This window comes from Bos taurus, chromosome 7, assembly GCF_002263795.3.
Source record: "Bos taurus isolate L1 Dominette 01449 registration number 42190680 breed Hereford chromosome 7, ARS-UCD2.0, whole genome shotgun sequence".
Lineage (NCBI taxonomy): Eukaryota > Metazoa > Chordata > Mammalia > Artiodactyla > Bovidae > Bos > Bos taurus.
In genome coordinates, this window is record NC_037334.1 from 9,995,958 (window position 1) to 10,013,472 (window position 17,515).

The 17,515-nt window shown below is 39.5% G+C and overlaps 1 protein-coding gene and 1 pseudogene across 1 annotated transcript in view; one reads left to right on the forward strand and one right to left on the reverse strand.

The window, feature by feature from the left end:
* Positions 1-11,363, forward strand: part of LOC788031 (olfactory receptor-like protein OLF4) — a 215,081-nt gene extending 203,718 nt beyond the window's left edge. Inside the window, 1 exon segment of the mRNA XM_059888527.1 lies at positions 10,426-11,363. Within this exon segment, the coding sequence (XP_059744510.1) occupies positions 10,426-11,363 (938 nt within the window).
* LOC132345686 (olfactory receptor-like protein OLF4) overlaps positions 1-17,515 on the reverse strand; it is a 270,579-nt pseudogene that overhangs the window by 100,408 nt on the left and 152,656 nt on the right.

Consider the following 17,515-nt stretch of genomic DNA (forward strand, 5'->3'; position numbering starts at 1 on the left):
ATGGAACCATGAATTCCTGATGTTCAAGCTGGTTTTTAAGAAAAAGGCAGAGGAAATATCCAGGAGTCGAATTGCGCGCTACTATTCTTATTCTGGATCAGGAAATGCAAGAGAGTTCAGCAGAAAAAAAAGCAATCTTATTTCTGCTTTATTGTAACTATGCCAAAAGCTTATAATGAACTATTGGAAAAGACTCTGATGCTGGGAGGATTGGGGGCAGGAGGAGAAGGGGACGACAGAGGATGAGATGGCTGGATGGCATTATTGACTCGATGGACGTCAGTCTGGGTGAACTCCAGGAGTTGGTGATGGACAGGGAGGCCTGGTCTGCTGCGATTCATGGGGTCGCAAAGAGTCAGATACGACTGAGTGACTGAACTGAACTGAACACCACCCCCCCACCAAAAAAAAGAAAAGAAAAACGTAGGACATTTTTTAGCTATCTGTTGAATTTGTAGAATCAAAGTATACAAGGCTTACCTACGTAAGAAAACTGCTCGTTCAAATGCATGGACAGAGGAGCAACCCACTGAGCACCATGAAAACCATAGTAACATGGAATCACAAAGAGAAAATGAGAGTTTTCCATGAACTAATTTAACGTCATGTAAGATTGTGATCAACCAAGTGGAGAATTCAAAATAGTGTCATGAAGAAGGCCTCAACAAGCTACAAGAAAACTCACAAAGACACATCAGTTAGCTGAGGAATAAAATAATGAACATAAGGAACAGTTTCTAAAATAATGAAAGCTCTCAAACATAAGTAAACAGAAATTCTGGTGCTGAAGAACTCAGTAATGAGATGAAGGATGAATTACAAAGCACTTTGAAGTGGAGACCATATGGAGTAGAGAGATAGTGAATACAAAGGTAGAATGATTCAGGTAGATGTGAGGACAGAACTAAGATTTTTCTTTTTTTTAATGAAGATGTTCTCTGAGAGACTTCTGACTCTACTAGAACAGGTAAGAAGGATACTGGGTGTCTCAAAAGCAGAAGAGAGGGAGAAAGGATCAGAGAGATTATGTAGAGAAATAATAGCTGAGAATTTTTCCAGGTCTAGGGAAGGAACCGAATGCACACATCCACAGAGGTATAATAGGACACATAAATGTTTCAATACAAAAGACCTTCTCCAACACACACGTATTAAAACTGTCCAAAAGTCAATGAACGAAAGACTTCCCTGGTGGTGCAGTAAGCAAGAATTCTGCCTGCTAAGGTGGAAACAGGCACTGGGGGTGATGTCTGGTCTGGAAAGATTCCACACGCCACAAAGTCACTAAGCCGGGGCTCCACAACTACTGAGCCTGTACTGTAGAGCCTGTGCTCTGCAGCAAGAGAGGTCACCATGGTGAAGAGTAACGCCCCCCACCTCCATAACCAGAGAAAGCCCCCGCAAAGCAAGGAAGACTCGGTGCAGTCAGAAATGCAGCAAATAAATAAAGAAAAAAATTTTTAAAGTCAGTGAAAGAATGCTGTTTTTAGTGAAAGAATTTTTTTTATATATACTGATATATATATATATATATATATATATATATATATATATGGCAATCAACAAGGACCTAGGGTATTAAATACAGGGAAATAAACATAATATCTTGTAATAATCTATACTGGAAAAAGAATATAAAAGAGAATATATGTGTGTGTGTATATGTATATATATATATATATATATATATATATATATAATTTTGCTGTATACCTGGAACTAATATGACATTGTAAATCAATTACATTTAAATAAAAATTATTAAAAAGAAACAAAATTAAAGGTATCCAGGAAAAAGTGAGCACCCTGCAAAGATACCTGCATTGGGTTATCAACAAATTTCTTAGCACAGACTCCACATTCCAAGAGAGAATGGAATATCATTCTCAAACTATTGTGATATAGAAACTGCTAGCCAAGAATCCTCCATCTAGCAAAGATATCCTTCAGATATGAAGAAGAAATAAAGGTTCTACCAGATAAAGAAAAGCTGAGGGAGTTTCACATCCAGAGCTGTCATATAAGCAAAGTTGAAGTGTTCTCTTCTACCTGAAATGAGAAGGCAAAAGTACCCCAAAAATCATGTTGATAGACAGAAACAGAAAACTTAAACTATATATCAGACTAAGTCAACTCAATTAAAATAAATAAATAAACAACCATATTAAAAGTGGGTAAAGGACCCTCAATAGACGTTTTCTCCCAAGGAAGATATACACATGGCCAACAGACACGTGAAAAGAGGCTTAATATCATTAATCTTCAAGGAAAGAGAAACCAAAATCACAGTGAGGTACAACTTCCACAGTAAGAATGGCTATTATCAAAGAAAAAATCAACAAGTTGATGAGGGCCACATGATAACAGGAAACGATATATGGATTTCAAAATTTCTTCTTCTGCAATTATCAGAGAAACCAGAACTGCAACACTTCATATTTGCACATTTTCTCTCCATGTACCAGATCACTGTGCTCAGAAACCTGTTTATTATCCTGGTCACCATCAATGACTCCCACCTCCACAGTTCAGTTCAGTTCAGTCACTCAGTCTTATCTGACTCTTTGCGACCCCATGAATCGCAGCAGGCCAGGCCTCCCTGTCCATCACCAACTCCCGGAGTTCACCCAGACTGACGTCCATCGAGTCAATAATGCCATCCAGCCATCTCATCCTCTGTCGTCCCCTTCTCCTCCTGCCCCCAATCCCTCCCAGCATCAGAGTCTTTTCCAATGAGTCAACTCTTCCATGAGGTGGCCAAAGTACTGGAGTTTCAGCTTTAGCATCATTCCTTCCAAAGAAATCCCAGGCTGATCTCCTTCAGAATGGATTGGTTGGATCTCCTTGCAGCCCAAGGGACTCTCAAGAGTCTTCTCCAGCACCACAGTTCAAAAGCATCAATTCTTCAGCACTCAGCCTTCACAGTCCAACTCTCACATCCGTACATGACCACAGGAAAAACCATAGCCTTGACTAGATGAATCTTCATTGGCAAAGTAATGTTTCTGCTTTTCAATATGCCATCTAGGTTGGTCATAACTTTCCTTGCAAGGAGTAAGCGTCACCATCTGCAGTGATGTTGGAGCCCCCCAAAATAAAGTCTGACACTGTTTCCACTCTTCCCCCATCTATTTCCCATGAAATGATGGGACCAGATGCCGTGATCTTCGTTTTCTGAATGTTGAGCTTTAAGCCAACTTTTTCACTCTCCTCTTTCACTTTTATCAAGAAGCTCTTTAGTTCCTCTTCACTTTCTGCCACAAGGCTGGTGTAATCTGCATATCTGAGGTTCTTGATATTTCTCCTGGCAATCTTGATTCCAGCTTGTGCTTCTTCCAGCCCAGTGTTTCTCATGATGTACTCTGCATATAAGTTAAATAAGCAGGGTGACAATATACAGCCTTGACATACTACTTTTCCTATATGGAACCAGTCTGTTGTTCCATGTCCAGTTCTAACTGTTGCTTCCTGACCTGCATACAAATTTCTCAAGAGGCAGATCAGTTGTTATGGTATTCCCATCTCTTTCAGAATTTTCCACAGTTTATTGTGATCCACACAGTCAAAGGCTTTGGCATAGTCAATAAAGCAGAAAGAGATATTTTTCTGGAACTCTCTTGCTTTTTCCATGATCCAGTGGGATGTTGGCAATTGGATCTCTGGTTCCTCTGCCTTTTATAAAACCAGCTTGAACATCAGGAAGTTCACGGTTCACATATTGCTGAAGCCTGGCTTAGAGAATTTTGAGCATTATTTTACTAGCATGTGAGATGAGTGCAATTGTGCGGTAGTTTGAGCACTCTTTGGCATTGCCTTTCTTTGGGATTGGAATGAAAACTGACCTTTTCCAATCCTGTGGCCAATGCTGAGTTCTCCAAATTTGCTGACATATTGAGTGCAGCACTTTCACAACATCACCTTTCAGGATTTGAAGTAGCTCAACTGGAATTCCATCACCTCCACTAGCTTTGTTCGTAGTGATGCTCTACATACCCATGCAATTCTTCTTTTCCAATCTGTTCTTTTAAGGTATGTTTCATATTCACCACCATCCTGAAGAAGGCAAAGCTGTAACCTATGAATATACTTTTACCTACTCTTTGTAGATTTGGGCAGCATTGTACTGACCACAAAGACCTATGACCACTTCATGGCCATCTATCAAATTCTGCACTAACCTGTTGCCATGAACCCCGCCCCACCCACATACACTTTGTGGATTGCTGGTTCTGGTGTTTGGTTCATGAGTGCCATGCATTCTTTGTTATAAAGATTAACAGTGTTGCAACTGTCGTTCTGTACCTTCTTGGAATTCTGTACTTTTCCTGCAAAATCAAATAAGATGTCCAACTAGTCAATTGTGACACCTTTCTTAATGACATGATGATGTAATTTGAAACTGTTATATTCCAGGTTGGTAATGGACTGGTTTCAAATAGGGAAAGGAATATGTCAAAGCTGTATATTGTCCCTCTGCTTATTTAACTTATATGTGGAGTACATCATGAGAAATGCTGGGTTGGATGAAGCACAAGATGGAATCAAGATTGCCAGGAGAAATAGCAATAACCTCAGATATGCAGATGACACCACCCTTATGGCAGAAAGTGAAGAGGAACTAAAGAGCCTCTTGATGACAGTGAAAGAGGACAGTGAAAAAGCACTCATAAAATTCAACATTCAAAAAACTAAGATCATGGCATCTGGTCCCATCACTTCAAGGGAAAGAGATGGGGAAACATGAACCAGTCAGAGACTTCATTTTCTTAGGCTCCAAAATTACTGCAGATGGTGACTGCAGTCATGAAATTAAAAGACACTTGCTCTTTGGAAGAAAAGCTTTGACAAACCTCGACAGTGTATTATAAAGCAGGGATTTTGCCAAAAAAAAGTCCATATAGTCAAAGCTATGATTTTTCCAATAGTCATGTATGGATGTGAGAGTTGGACCATAAAGAAGTCTGTGCACCGAAGAATTGATACTTCTGAACTGTGGTGTTGGAGAAGACTCTTGAGAGTCCCTTGGACTGCAAGATCAAACGAGTCAATCCTAAAGCAAACCAATCCTGAATATTCACTGAAGTACTGATGCTCAAGCTCAAGCTCCAATATTTTGGCCACTTGGTGTGAAGAGCTGACTTGTTAAAAAGACCCTGATGCTGGGAAAGATTGAAGGCAGGAGGAGAAGGGGACAAAAGAGGATGAGATGGTTGGATGGCATCATGGACTCGATGGACATGAGTTTGAGCAAGCTCCAGGATATGGTGAGGGACAGGGAAGCCTGGCATGCTGCAGTCCATGCGGTCACAAAGAGATACAACTGAGTGACTGAACAACAAATGTCTTACCTGGGATCTTTTACTCTAAGATAGTTTCCTCTCTATCTGGAATACCATCAGCTTGGGGGAAGTACAAAGTGCTTTCCACCTGTGCATATCAACTCTCACTTGTATCCTTGTTTTACTGGACAGGCTTTGACTGTACCTCAGCCTGTGACTACTCATGCCCTTCTGCTTAAAGTCAAGTGCAAAAACCTCGGTGATATACACTGTGATCACACCTGTCCTGAGCCCCTTCATCTATAGTCTAATATATGAAGACATACACAGGACTCTGAAAAGATTATTAGGAGTGGCAAGTATCAAAGTACCACCAGTGGTAGTGTTAAAGAAGTTCCCTTCTTTTCAGGGTGTAAAGAATTTGAACTGGAATCTGATATTCTGGCTTAAATGATCAGAAACACAGTCCTTGGACCACTAGAGACCTGAGGAATCTGAATAAACATTTGAACCACAGACCTTGGTGATTTGTATGAACAAATTGTATGAACAGTGAATTTATAGATATTCTTGTCTGAAATAGGATTTCTCATATTCTTACGCTGCCTTGGACAGGAGAATTATTTGTATTGGATGCTGTTCTGTGGTTTATAGGAGATTAGTAGCATCCCTTCAGATAATTCCAAGTATCTCCAGTGTCAAAATCATGTCTGGTTGAGAATCACTGTGACAGAGTTCCAGAACTAAGAGACCTCAATCCAGACTCCAGCCCTTACTTGGTTTGTAGTTTTATTTAGAACATTAAATCCTTCTGAGTTCCAATCTGACAACATAGAATGGAGTTCATAAAAGTGCTACCTCAAAAAACACATTATTTAAAAAATTAAATTTGACAATCACTATACCTGCCTTTGAACTGTGGTGTTGGAGAAGACTCTTGAGAGCCCCTTGAACTGCAAGGAGATCCAACCAGTCCATTCTGAAGGAGATCAGCCTGGGATTTCTTTGGAAGGAATGATGCTAAAGCTGAAACTCCAGTATTTTGGCCACCTCATGCGAAGAGTTGACTCATTGGAAAAGATTCTGATGCTGGGAGGGATTGGGGGCAGGAGGAGAAGGGGACAACAGAGGATGAGATGGCTGGGTGGCATCACTGACTCAATGAACGTGAGTCTGGGTGAACTCCAGGAGTTGGTGATGGACAGGGAGGCCTGGCGTGCTGCGATTCATGGGGTCGCAAAGAGTCAGACATGACTTAGTTATTGAACTGAACTGAACTGATACCATGCTAAGATAGTTTAATGGCCATGTATTAGTCACTCAGTTGTGTCGAACTACATGTGACCGCATGAACTGTAGCCTACCAGGCTCTTCCATCCATGGGATACTCCAGGGAAGAATACTGGAGTGGGTTGCTATTTCCTCCTCCAGGGAATCTTCCCAACCCAGGGATCAAATCTGCATCTCTAATGTCTCCTGCTTTGGCAGGCATATTCTTTACCACTGAGCTACCTGGGAAGCCTGGTTTATGGTCATATTAATATCATATCAAGCTTCTCTGATAACTCAGTTAGTAAAGAATCCACCTGCAACACAGGAGATCCTCGTTCAATTCCTGTGTCTGGAAGATCCATCGGATAAGGGATAGGCTACCCAGTCCAGTATTCCTGGGCTTCCCTTGTGGCTCAGCCGGTAAATAATCTGCCTGGAATGCGGGAGACCTGTGTTTGATCCCTGGGTTGGGAAGATTCCTGGGAAAGGGAATGGCTACCCAATCCAGGACGCTTGCTTGCAGATTTCATGACTGTATAGTCCATGTGGGGCAAAGAGTCAGACACGACTGAGCGATTTTCACTTATCATATCAACATATGGTATTTCATATATTGATATGATATAAATATTTTTCTTATAGTATAAACATTTTATAATGAGAGACTAAAGGGCAGCTGTTGACTTCTGATATATCTGAGAAACTTGTAATTGGCTTGGAAAAACTAGCATGAATCCAGGCAGTATAATACCCACAATTTAATACTGAAGGAGCAATGTTATCCACAGTTCTGAAGAGGGAAATAGTAGTTTTAAAGATTTCAGTAGTTTATTTTGTTGTTATTGTTTTCCTCTACCACAAATCAAAGCTTTGGAGACCCAAGGGACCTCATCAAGACAAATCCTCAGTGTTATGGTTTAAAAAAGATTTTGATCTCAGGGGTGTGATGAGGTTCTGGGAGCCTTAGTGCTTTGAAAGCAGGAGAATTGAAGGGGAAGGAAGGAATGATAAAAACTGAATCACCCAACTTATAATGCAATCACCTAGCAACAGAGAATCAACAGAAAAATAATTGCATTGTGTCCAGCCCAGTGTCCCCAAGGGAAATCATGTACTTGGAGGCTTGAGTAACAAAAGGAAAATATACCCAATTAGCTGACGTGTGTGCATGCTTGCTACGTCCCTTCAGTCCTGTCCAATTCTTTGAGACCCCATGGACTGTAGCCCTCTAGGCAACTCTGTCTGTGGGATTCTCCAGGCAAGAACACTGGAGTGGGTTGCCATGCAGTCCTCCAGGGGATTTTCCTGACCCAGGGATCAAGCCCCCATCTCCTGTGACTCCTGCATTGCAGGTGGATTCTTTATCACTGAGCCTCCAGAGAAGCCCTGTGAGCTGACACAAGAATCTGGTAATATCTCCTTTGCTGCAGCCCCTCAGCCTGTGCCACTTTGGTTGATGAGGGCCTAGTTCTTAATTTAGATTCCTGAATCTCTCTGGGACACAATGCTTGATTTTATCCCTTCCTGTTGTCTTGTTTAGGTACAAAAATTCTGTCTGCATCATTAATCATTTAGAAAGGAACTTGGACTTCTACAGGGAACGCCTTCTCTCTCAATCTGCAGGCAGGTGAGAGCTCCACACACATTTCAGGAGAGGGTCAGAGAGGACAGAAGCCGGGAGCATGTACCCGAGGTCACCTGAGGACCAATCTAGCATAGTCCAGAGGCCAGAGGTCACTGTGGTTATTATCTGGCTTTCCTGATATTAGTGTATCTATTTAGGTCTAAAAATAAAGTGAACCCTTCACTCGTCAGTGTTGACAAATGGTAATAAAGGAAGTTCAGTTAGAAGGGATGGTTGTGGTGGTTTAGCTGCTAAGTTGTATCTGATCCTTTTGCGACCCCATGGACTGTAGCCCACCTGTCTCCTCTGTCCATGGAATTTCCCAGGCCAGAATCCTGGAGTGGGTTGCAATTTCCTTCTCCAGGGAATCTTCCTGACCAAGGGATTGAAACTTGGCCTCCTGGATTGCAGGCGGATTTTTTACTAATGAGCCACCAAGGAAGCCCCATTAGAAGGAATGGGAGGCATCAAAGGCTTCCAGTAAAAGTAGACAATAAGTCTAATAATCTTATTTATGAACTGAAGTAAGCAAATAGGAAGACTCCTCAAGAAAAAGAAATATTCTGCTTCTTCATGTAAAATATATTCAATTTTTGTGGATTTCATTTATTTCTGATTTTGAATTGGTAGTTTATGTTCCATTTGCTTATTCTCTTGGGATATTTAAACTGTAAGTTATATCACATCATGAATATATCCCTGTTTATGTCTTTGGAAAACTATGTTTTTCTTTATTATTATTTTTTGGGCATCAAGGAGATGCCACTGGAATTGGAATATTGATGAAGCAAGGAAACTTTTCTTTGATGCATTGTCTCAGGGGTCATTTGAGCTTATTGCATATTTTCCCTCTTAATTTGCCTATGTCCATTTCATTTCTCTTTTTTCTTTCTTTCTCATGCTTTTCATTCTTCTCTAAATACCGAGAAGAAATTGGCCTTACCAACGTTGATCCCCAAATTTATTGTTCTATAGGAAGCTTATAAACTGGAAATTGGGGGTGGGATGTGTAGGGAGATAAGAGGGAGGTTCAGAAGGGAGGGAATATATGTATGCATATGGTTGATTCATGTTGAGGTTTGACAGAAAACAACAAAATTCTGTAAAGCTATTATGCTTCAATTAAAAAACACATAAATTAAAAAAAAATCTTGGAACTTCTGAGTAAAAGTGATACATTCTTTGGAGAATAATAATTTGATCTGACAAACTTGATGTGTTAACTATTCATTGCCTAATGAGGGTGGATCTGGGTGACCAGTTTATGATAGTAACACAAGCCAGAAACATTGTGTGTGTGTGTGTGTGTATGTGTGTGTGTGTGCATGTGTGTGTTTGCCTATGCCTTGTGAAGAGAGACCAGTGCTTAAAGCAGAGGCATCTGTACTCATATGTTAAGATGACTTATAATACAGAGGTCAGAAGTTGTTCAATAGATGGAACGAAGTAGGGAAACTGACATAATTCACAGGATGGTTTTAAACTAAATTCATAAAATACAAGGAACCACATGGAAGGAGGGATTCTCTATGTGCTGAAGATTCAGCTGTAGCAGGGAGGCCACCTTGCTCCTCAGCATCCTGACAACATCTCTAATCACTCCCCCTCCTACTTATTCCTTCACCCCACTGGATTCCCTGTTTGCACTTGAACATGTGGAACAAGCATCTTTGTCAGGTTCTTAGCAGTGGCAGCTCCCTCTGCCAGGCACACACTTCTTCTGACATCACAAAGGCTTCTTCTCTCTCTCTTCAGGAGTCTTCAAACATCACCTAGTTTGAAGCTCTTCTCTGAACACTCAGGACAAAATAACACCTCCTACCACTCTCTCCTTTATACCTGGTTTTGTTTTCTTCCTAGCATCTGTGACATTCTGACATATTCTATCATGTTGTATTTGAATATCCTCATTCACCATCCTTGGTTAGGAGAGATTTATTTTTCATCACTTTCTACTGGGTCAGCACTAAATACGTATTTCTCAAATAAATGAAGAAATACCTTATTAGAACTCTAAAATATATGAGCCCTTTGCCAATGAGATGAGAATGGGACAAAAAATCTTTGTCAGGGATGAAATGGAACATACTTTGGAAGAGAACTTTTCTATGAATAAGGTATTAAGATCAATTACTTGAGGGCTAAATAGAAATTGCAGTATTTCAGCTATGTGAATTATGCCAGTTTGTGTGCAAACTAGTCATGTGGTTTTCCTTTTTCCTGGTAGTCACCTCCACCCCATGGAATCAGAGAATAATATACAAATTTCAGAATTTCTTCTTCTGGGACTTTCAGAAGAATAAGAACTGCAGCCTCTCATATTTGGGCTCTTCCTCTCCATGTACCTAATCACTGTGTTTGGAAACCTGTTCATCATGTTGGCCGTCAGCTCAGACTCCCACCTCCACACCCCCATGTACTTCTTCCTCTCCAACCTGTCCTTTGTAGACATCTGTTTCACCTCCATCACCATCCCAAAGATGCTATGGAACATCCAGACAGAGAGCAAAGGTATCACCTATGAAGGCTGCATCACCCAGATGTATTTTTACATGCTGTTTGCAGGATTAGATGACATTCTTCTGACAGTGATGGCCTATGATTGGTATGTGGCCATCTGCCACCCCCTGCACTACATGGTCATCATGAGCCCTTGGCTCTGTGGACTGCTGGTTCTGATATCCTGGGTGCAGATTGCCTTGTATTCCTTGGTACACAGCTTAACGGTGTTGTGATTGTCCTTCTGTCCAGTTGTACAAATCCCCCACTTTTTCCGTGAACTCAGTCAGGTGGTAAAACTTGCTAGTTCTGACAACTTTCTTAATAACATAGTGATGTATTTTTCAGCTGTCCTGGTCGGTGCTGGTCCTTTGGCTGGTATCCTTTACTCATATTCTAAAATAGTTTCTTGCATATGTAAAATCACATCAGCTCAGGGGAAGTATAAAGCATTTTCCACCTGTGTGTCCCACCTCGCAGTTGTCTTCCTATTTTATTTTACAACCTTAGGAGTTTACCTTAGCTCTGCTGCTTCCCACACCCCGCATTCAAGTACAGTCGCCTCGGTCATGTACACTGTGGTCACACCCATGCTGAATCCTTTCATCTACAGTCTGAGAAACCAAGATATAAAAGAGGGTCTAAAGAGATTGTATTTGATGCCAAGTATAAAAGACCAATTGTACTAGTGCTCTGGATTACATAACTCAAAGTATCAAAACCAGACATTGTTCTTTGTTCATTGTGAAATAAAATTTGCTCCTTGCACTTATTTCCTGGGATTTCCATTTTTCTTTCCTTTTTTGAATTCAGTATCTTTATAGAATTTTAGGAATCTCTCTTTTTAAGCTTTATTCTCAGTCTATATATAGACTGTCTGTATATAGAGAGTTTTTGTTTTTTCCTACCCACCATATTCCAAACTTTGAATCAAAAATATTTGGAAATTGCATTTCTTTGATGGAATATCATAGAATTATGAAGAATTTATTAGGAATAATATCTTTTCATGAGAACATTTAGTCTGTTGTTGTTCAGTTATCCAGTTGTGCCCACCTCTCTGTGACCCCACGGATTGCAGCATGGCGGGCCTGCCTGTCCCTCACCCATTCCCAGAGCTTGCCGAAGTTCATGTTCATTGCATTGGTGATGCCATCCAGCCATCTCATCCCCTCATGTCCTCTTCTCCTTCTATCCTGATCTTTCCCAGCAGCAGGACTTTTCCAATGAGTCATCTGTTTGCATCAGGTGACCAAAATACTGGAACTTCAGCTTCAGCATCAGGCAGTTTAGTGAATATTCAGGGTTAATCTTACTTAAGACTGACTGGTTTGATCTCCTTGCTGTCCAAGGGACTCTCAGGAGTCTTCTCAAGCAGCGTAGTTCAAAGGCATCAATTATTCCACATTCTGCTTTCTTTATGGTCCAGCTCTCACAATGATACGTGACCACTGGGAAGACCATAGCATTGACTATAAGGACCTTTGTTGGCAGAGTAATAATGTTTCTGCTTTTCAACACACTGTCTAGGATTGCCATCTGTTTTCTGCCAAGAAGCCATCATCTTCTGATTCCATGGCTGCAGTCACCATCCACAGTGATTTTGGAGCCCAAGAAGAGGAAATATATCACGACTTCCACCTTTCCCCCTTCTATTTGCCATGCAGTAATGGGGCCAGATGCTATTATCTTAGTTGTTTTAATATTTAGTACTAAGCGGGCTCTTCGGGAGATCATTTAATTTACTGGCAGTTAAAGAGGTATTTTGGTAGGTATTACTAATTTCCAATTTGTTAACTTATTTTCTATAGTGTCATTCTTTTTATTTTTTGTGTTTCTTATGATTTGATGATGTATTTAGTGATATGCTTGTGTTCCTTTCTAGATTTTACCTTGTGCAGATTTTTGATGTATGATAAACAAAGGATCTTCATATAATGACATACAATGATGTCTACCTTTAAAAATAAGTTGTCTTTTAAGTTCATACACATATTAATAGCACTACATTTTTACTCCCTGCCCCACATTTTGTGCCTTTGAAGTCACATTTGATACCTCCCTATTTATCCCTTTAATTCTTACTGAAGCTATACTTGATTTTAGAATTATTTTGTCTATTAAGTTTTCATGCTAGCTTAAGTGATTTGATCCTCAACCCTTCTACACGTTTGCCTTTGCTAGCACGATTTTCTCTTTCTTATAGTTTCTTCCCACTTGCTATGCCTTTTGTCTTTCCTTCTTTGAGAAGGTCCTATAATATTCCATGTAGAGTATGTTTAGAATTGATAAATTCTATTAGTCTTTGATTGGCTGAAAAATTCCTTATCTCTCCCTCAATACTGAATGTTACTCTTTCTGAGTAGAATACCCTAGTTTGCATGTTTTTCCCTCTCAACAGCAAAAGAGACACAGATGTACAGAACAGTCTTTTGGACTCTGTGGGTGAGGGTGAGGGTAGAATGATTTGGGAGAATGGCATTGAAACATGTATAATATCATACATGAAACGAATCTCCAGTCCAGGTTTGATGCATGATACAGGATGCTCAGGGCTGGTACACTGGGATGACCCAGAGGGATGGTAAAGGGAAGGAGGTGGAAGGGGGGTTCAGTATGGGGAACACGTGTACACCCGTTGAGGATTCATGTTGATGTATGGCAAAACCAATACAATATTGTAAAGTAATTAGCATCGAATTAAAATAAATAAATTTATATTTAAAAAAAGAAAAAAAGAAATATATAATACCTCCCCATTTTATCATACAAAGTTTCTGCAAAAAAAAAAAAAAAAAGAAATCAGCTGATTGACTTATGTGCTTCCATCTTACATGACACCGTTTTATTTTGCTGGCTTTAGAAAACCATATCTTTAACTTTGTGGTTTTAATTGCTGTATCTTTGTGCAGGTTTTATTGCTGTCATTTTGGGGGGACTCTTTTTGCTTCTGGTACCTGAATTTGCTTTTTTATGCAGGTTTGGGAAGTTTTCAGACATAAGTTTGTCAGATATGTTTTGACTACCTTTTTATCTGTCTTTTCCTTCCTGGACACTGCAATTGTGCTAGTGTTGGTGTTCTTAATGTAGTCAAATATCTTTCAAAATACTCTCATTTTTAATTTGTTTTTTTCTTTTCTGACTGAATCATTTCCATGATTCTATATTTCAGCTAGCTTATGCATTCTTCTGTATCACCTGGATAACTATTAATTACTTCTAGTGGTTCATTTCATTTAATGTAATGTTCAGTTCAAGCTATCTTTATAGTTCCCTATTAAAATTATAACTGATTCAACAGTCATTTTTACAGAAAATTAAATATTTTATGGTCTTCCACTTATTAACAAAATGCATAGGGTGAATACTGGAAATAAAACTTTTTTTGGAAGATTTCTTGAATCATTTTAGCTTGAGAAAATGGAATTTTATATCTTTACTAATGCATTGATTCCAAATCTGGTAAACTGTTTGTTTCTCTTTCTGTAGCTCTTTTTTAGGCATGATATTTTGTTATTTAAGTTGGGACAAATTCCTATGTATTTTCATTTTACTTAACTTTGTCTGTTTTCTGAAATTATTTGCCACAGTTAACTCTCACTGTCTTAGACTGGTGTATTTCTGTGGGAACAGTCATGTACAGTTGATGTGTGCCCAGTGGCTTTACTGGAAGAGCTAGATCTGATGTTATCACAATTCATGCCTTTCTTTGGGGTGTACTGATTGCAATCATCTTTCTAGGAGGTATGGAGGGCTTGGGCTTGAGTCAGGTATGAGATATGGTTTCCTCTTTGTTTAGAGGCCAGAAGGAAATGGCATCCCACTCCAGTATTCTTGCCTGGAAAATTCCATGGAGGTCACAAAGACTCAGATGTGACTGAGCGCAGCACACACACATGCACACACATATAATATGCTAAGATAGTTTATGGTGCATATCAACATATAAATATCTCTCCTTATGTAAGTACAAACATTTGTAATGAGGGATTAAAGAATAGCTCTTAACTTCTGATATAACGGGAAATTTCTAATTGACTTGGAGAAACTATCATGCATCCAAAGAGTATATTAACTGTGGTTTTATTCTAAAGTAGCAAAGTCATCCCCCATTTTGAAGAGGAGAAATGTAATGTTTAGAGATTTCAGTGGTTCTGTCCCGGTCCCAAGTCAAAGCATTAAAGACCCAAGGGACCTAGTCAAGACAAATCCTGAATGTTACAATTTAAAGAAAATCTTGTGCTCAGAGACATGATGACATGCTGGGAACCTTAGGGCTTTTCTATTTTATTTTATTTTTTAACTTTACAATATTGTATTGGTTTTGCCATATATCAAAACGAATCCGCTACAGGTATACATGTGTTTCCCATCCTGAACCCTCCTCCCTCCTCCCTCCCCATACCATCCCTCTGGGTCCTCCCAGTGCACCAGCCCCAAGCATCCAGTACACAAAAATAAACTCAAAATGGATTAAAGATCTAAACATAAGATCAGAAACTATAAAACTCCTGGAGGAGGACATAGGCAAAACACTCTCTGACATAAAATCACAGCAGGATCCTCTATGAACCACCTCCCAGAATATTGGAAATAAAAGCAAAAATAAATAAATGGGACATAATTAAACTTAAAAGCTTCTGCACAACAAAGGAAACTATAAGCAAGGCGAAAAGACAGCCTTCAGAATGGGAGAAAATAATAGCAAATGAAGCAACTGACAAACAACTAATCTCAAAAATATGCAAGCAACTCCTACAGCTCAATTCCAGAAAAATAAATAACCCAATCAAAATATGGGCCAAAGAAGTAGACATTTCTTCAGAGAAGATATACAGATGGCTAACAAATACATGAAAAGATGCTCAACATCACTCATTATCAGAGAAATGCAAATCAAAACCACTATGAGGTACCATTTCAAGCCAGTTAGAATGGCTGCGATTCAAAAGTCTACAAATAATAAATGCTGGAGAGGGTGTGGAGAAAAGGGAACCCTCTTACACTGTTGGTGGGAATGCAAACTAGTACAGCCACTATGGAGAACAGTGTGGAGATTCCTTAAAAAACTGGAAATAGAACTGCCTTATGATCCAGCAATTCCACTGTTGGGCATACACACTGAGGAAACCAGAACTGAAAGATACACGTGTACCCCAATGTTCATAGCAGAGCACTGTTTATAATAGCCAGGACATGGAAGCAACCTAGATGTCCATCAGCAGATGAATGGATGAGAAAGCTATGGTACATATACACAATGGAGTATTACTCAGCCATTAAAAAGAATACATTTGAATCAGTTAATGAGGTGGATGAAACTGGAGCCTATTATACAGAGTGAAGTAAGCCAGCAAGAAAAACACCAATACAGTACACTAACGCATATATATGGAATTCAGAAAGATGGTAACAATAACCCTGTATACAAGACAGCAAAAGAGACACTGATGTGTAGAATAGTCTTTTGGACTCTGTGGGAGAGAGAGAGGGTGAAATGATTTGGGAGAATGGCATTGAAACATGTATAATATCATATATGAAACGAGTTGCCAGTCCAGGTTCGATGCACGACCTTAGGGCTTTGGAAGCAAGAGAATTAAGAGGAAGGAGCAATAAAAACATGAATTTTCCTAACTTATAACGCAGTGTCTTAGGAACAGAGAGTCAGCAGGGGAAAAAAATCCATTCTGTCCAGAAAAGTGTCCCCATATGAAATCATGTAGTTATAGATTGGAGTAACTGGAGGAACCACGCCTAATGAGCTGACACAGGAAGCTGTAAAAATCTCTGCTGCAGTCGCTCAGCCTCTGCCATGTTTGCTGGGGAGGACCTGGTTCTTGCTTTTGAAGTTCTGCATCTGTCTGGAAACCAATGCTTAATTTAGTCACTTCTGTTTTCATATTTGGGGACAAAATTTCTGTCTGCATCAGTAATCATTTAGGGAGGAGTTTTGACTTCTACAGGGAAAGCTTTCTTTCTTAATCTGCAGGCAGGCGATTCTGATAGTTCCACAGATGCTGCAGGAGAGCATCAGAGAGGATGGAAGCCAGAAGTGTGTACTTGAAGTCAGGAGGCCAGATCACTGTGGTTTTTTTCTGGTTTTCCTAATGTTATTGTACTTATTTATTGTCTAAAAATAAAGTGAACATTTCACTCAAAAATGCAATATTGTAAAGTAATTAGCCTCTAATTAAAATAAATAAATTTAATTTAAAAAAAAAGAAAGAAAATGCAAGTGTCAATGTTGACAATTAAATGGTAACAGTGGAAGCTCAGAAGGAATGATGGTGGTGGTTTAATCTCTAAGTTGCTCCAACTCTTGTGACCCTATGGACTGTAGCCCACCCAGCTTCTCTGTCCATAGAATTTCCCAGGCAAGAATGCTGGAGTGGGTTGCCATTTCCCTCTCCAGGGGATCTTCTCTACACAGTGATCAAACCTATGTCTCCTGCATTTACAGGCAGATTATTTTCTGGCTACCAGGGAAATCCTGTTAGATGGAACAGGAGGGATAAAATGCTGCCAGTAAAAGTACAAAATAAGTATACGGATTTTTTTTTTTTTTTTTTTTAATGAACAGGACGAAACAAATAGAGAAAGTCCTTAAGGAAAAGAAGTCTTCTACTGCTTCATATGCTTCACATACAACATATCCAATTTCTGTTGTATTTTGACTATTTCTGATATTGAATTAGTAGTTTATATTCCAATTGCTTATTTTCCTATTAGGATATGCAAACTGTAAGATGTTCCATGTCATATCATTTTTTATGTCCTTGGATAAAAGATATTTTTTTATTATTTTTCCAGACATCAAGGAGATGTCACTGGAGTTGGA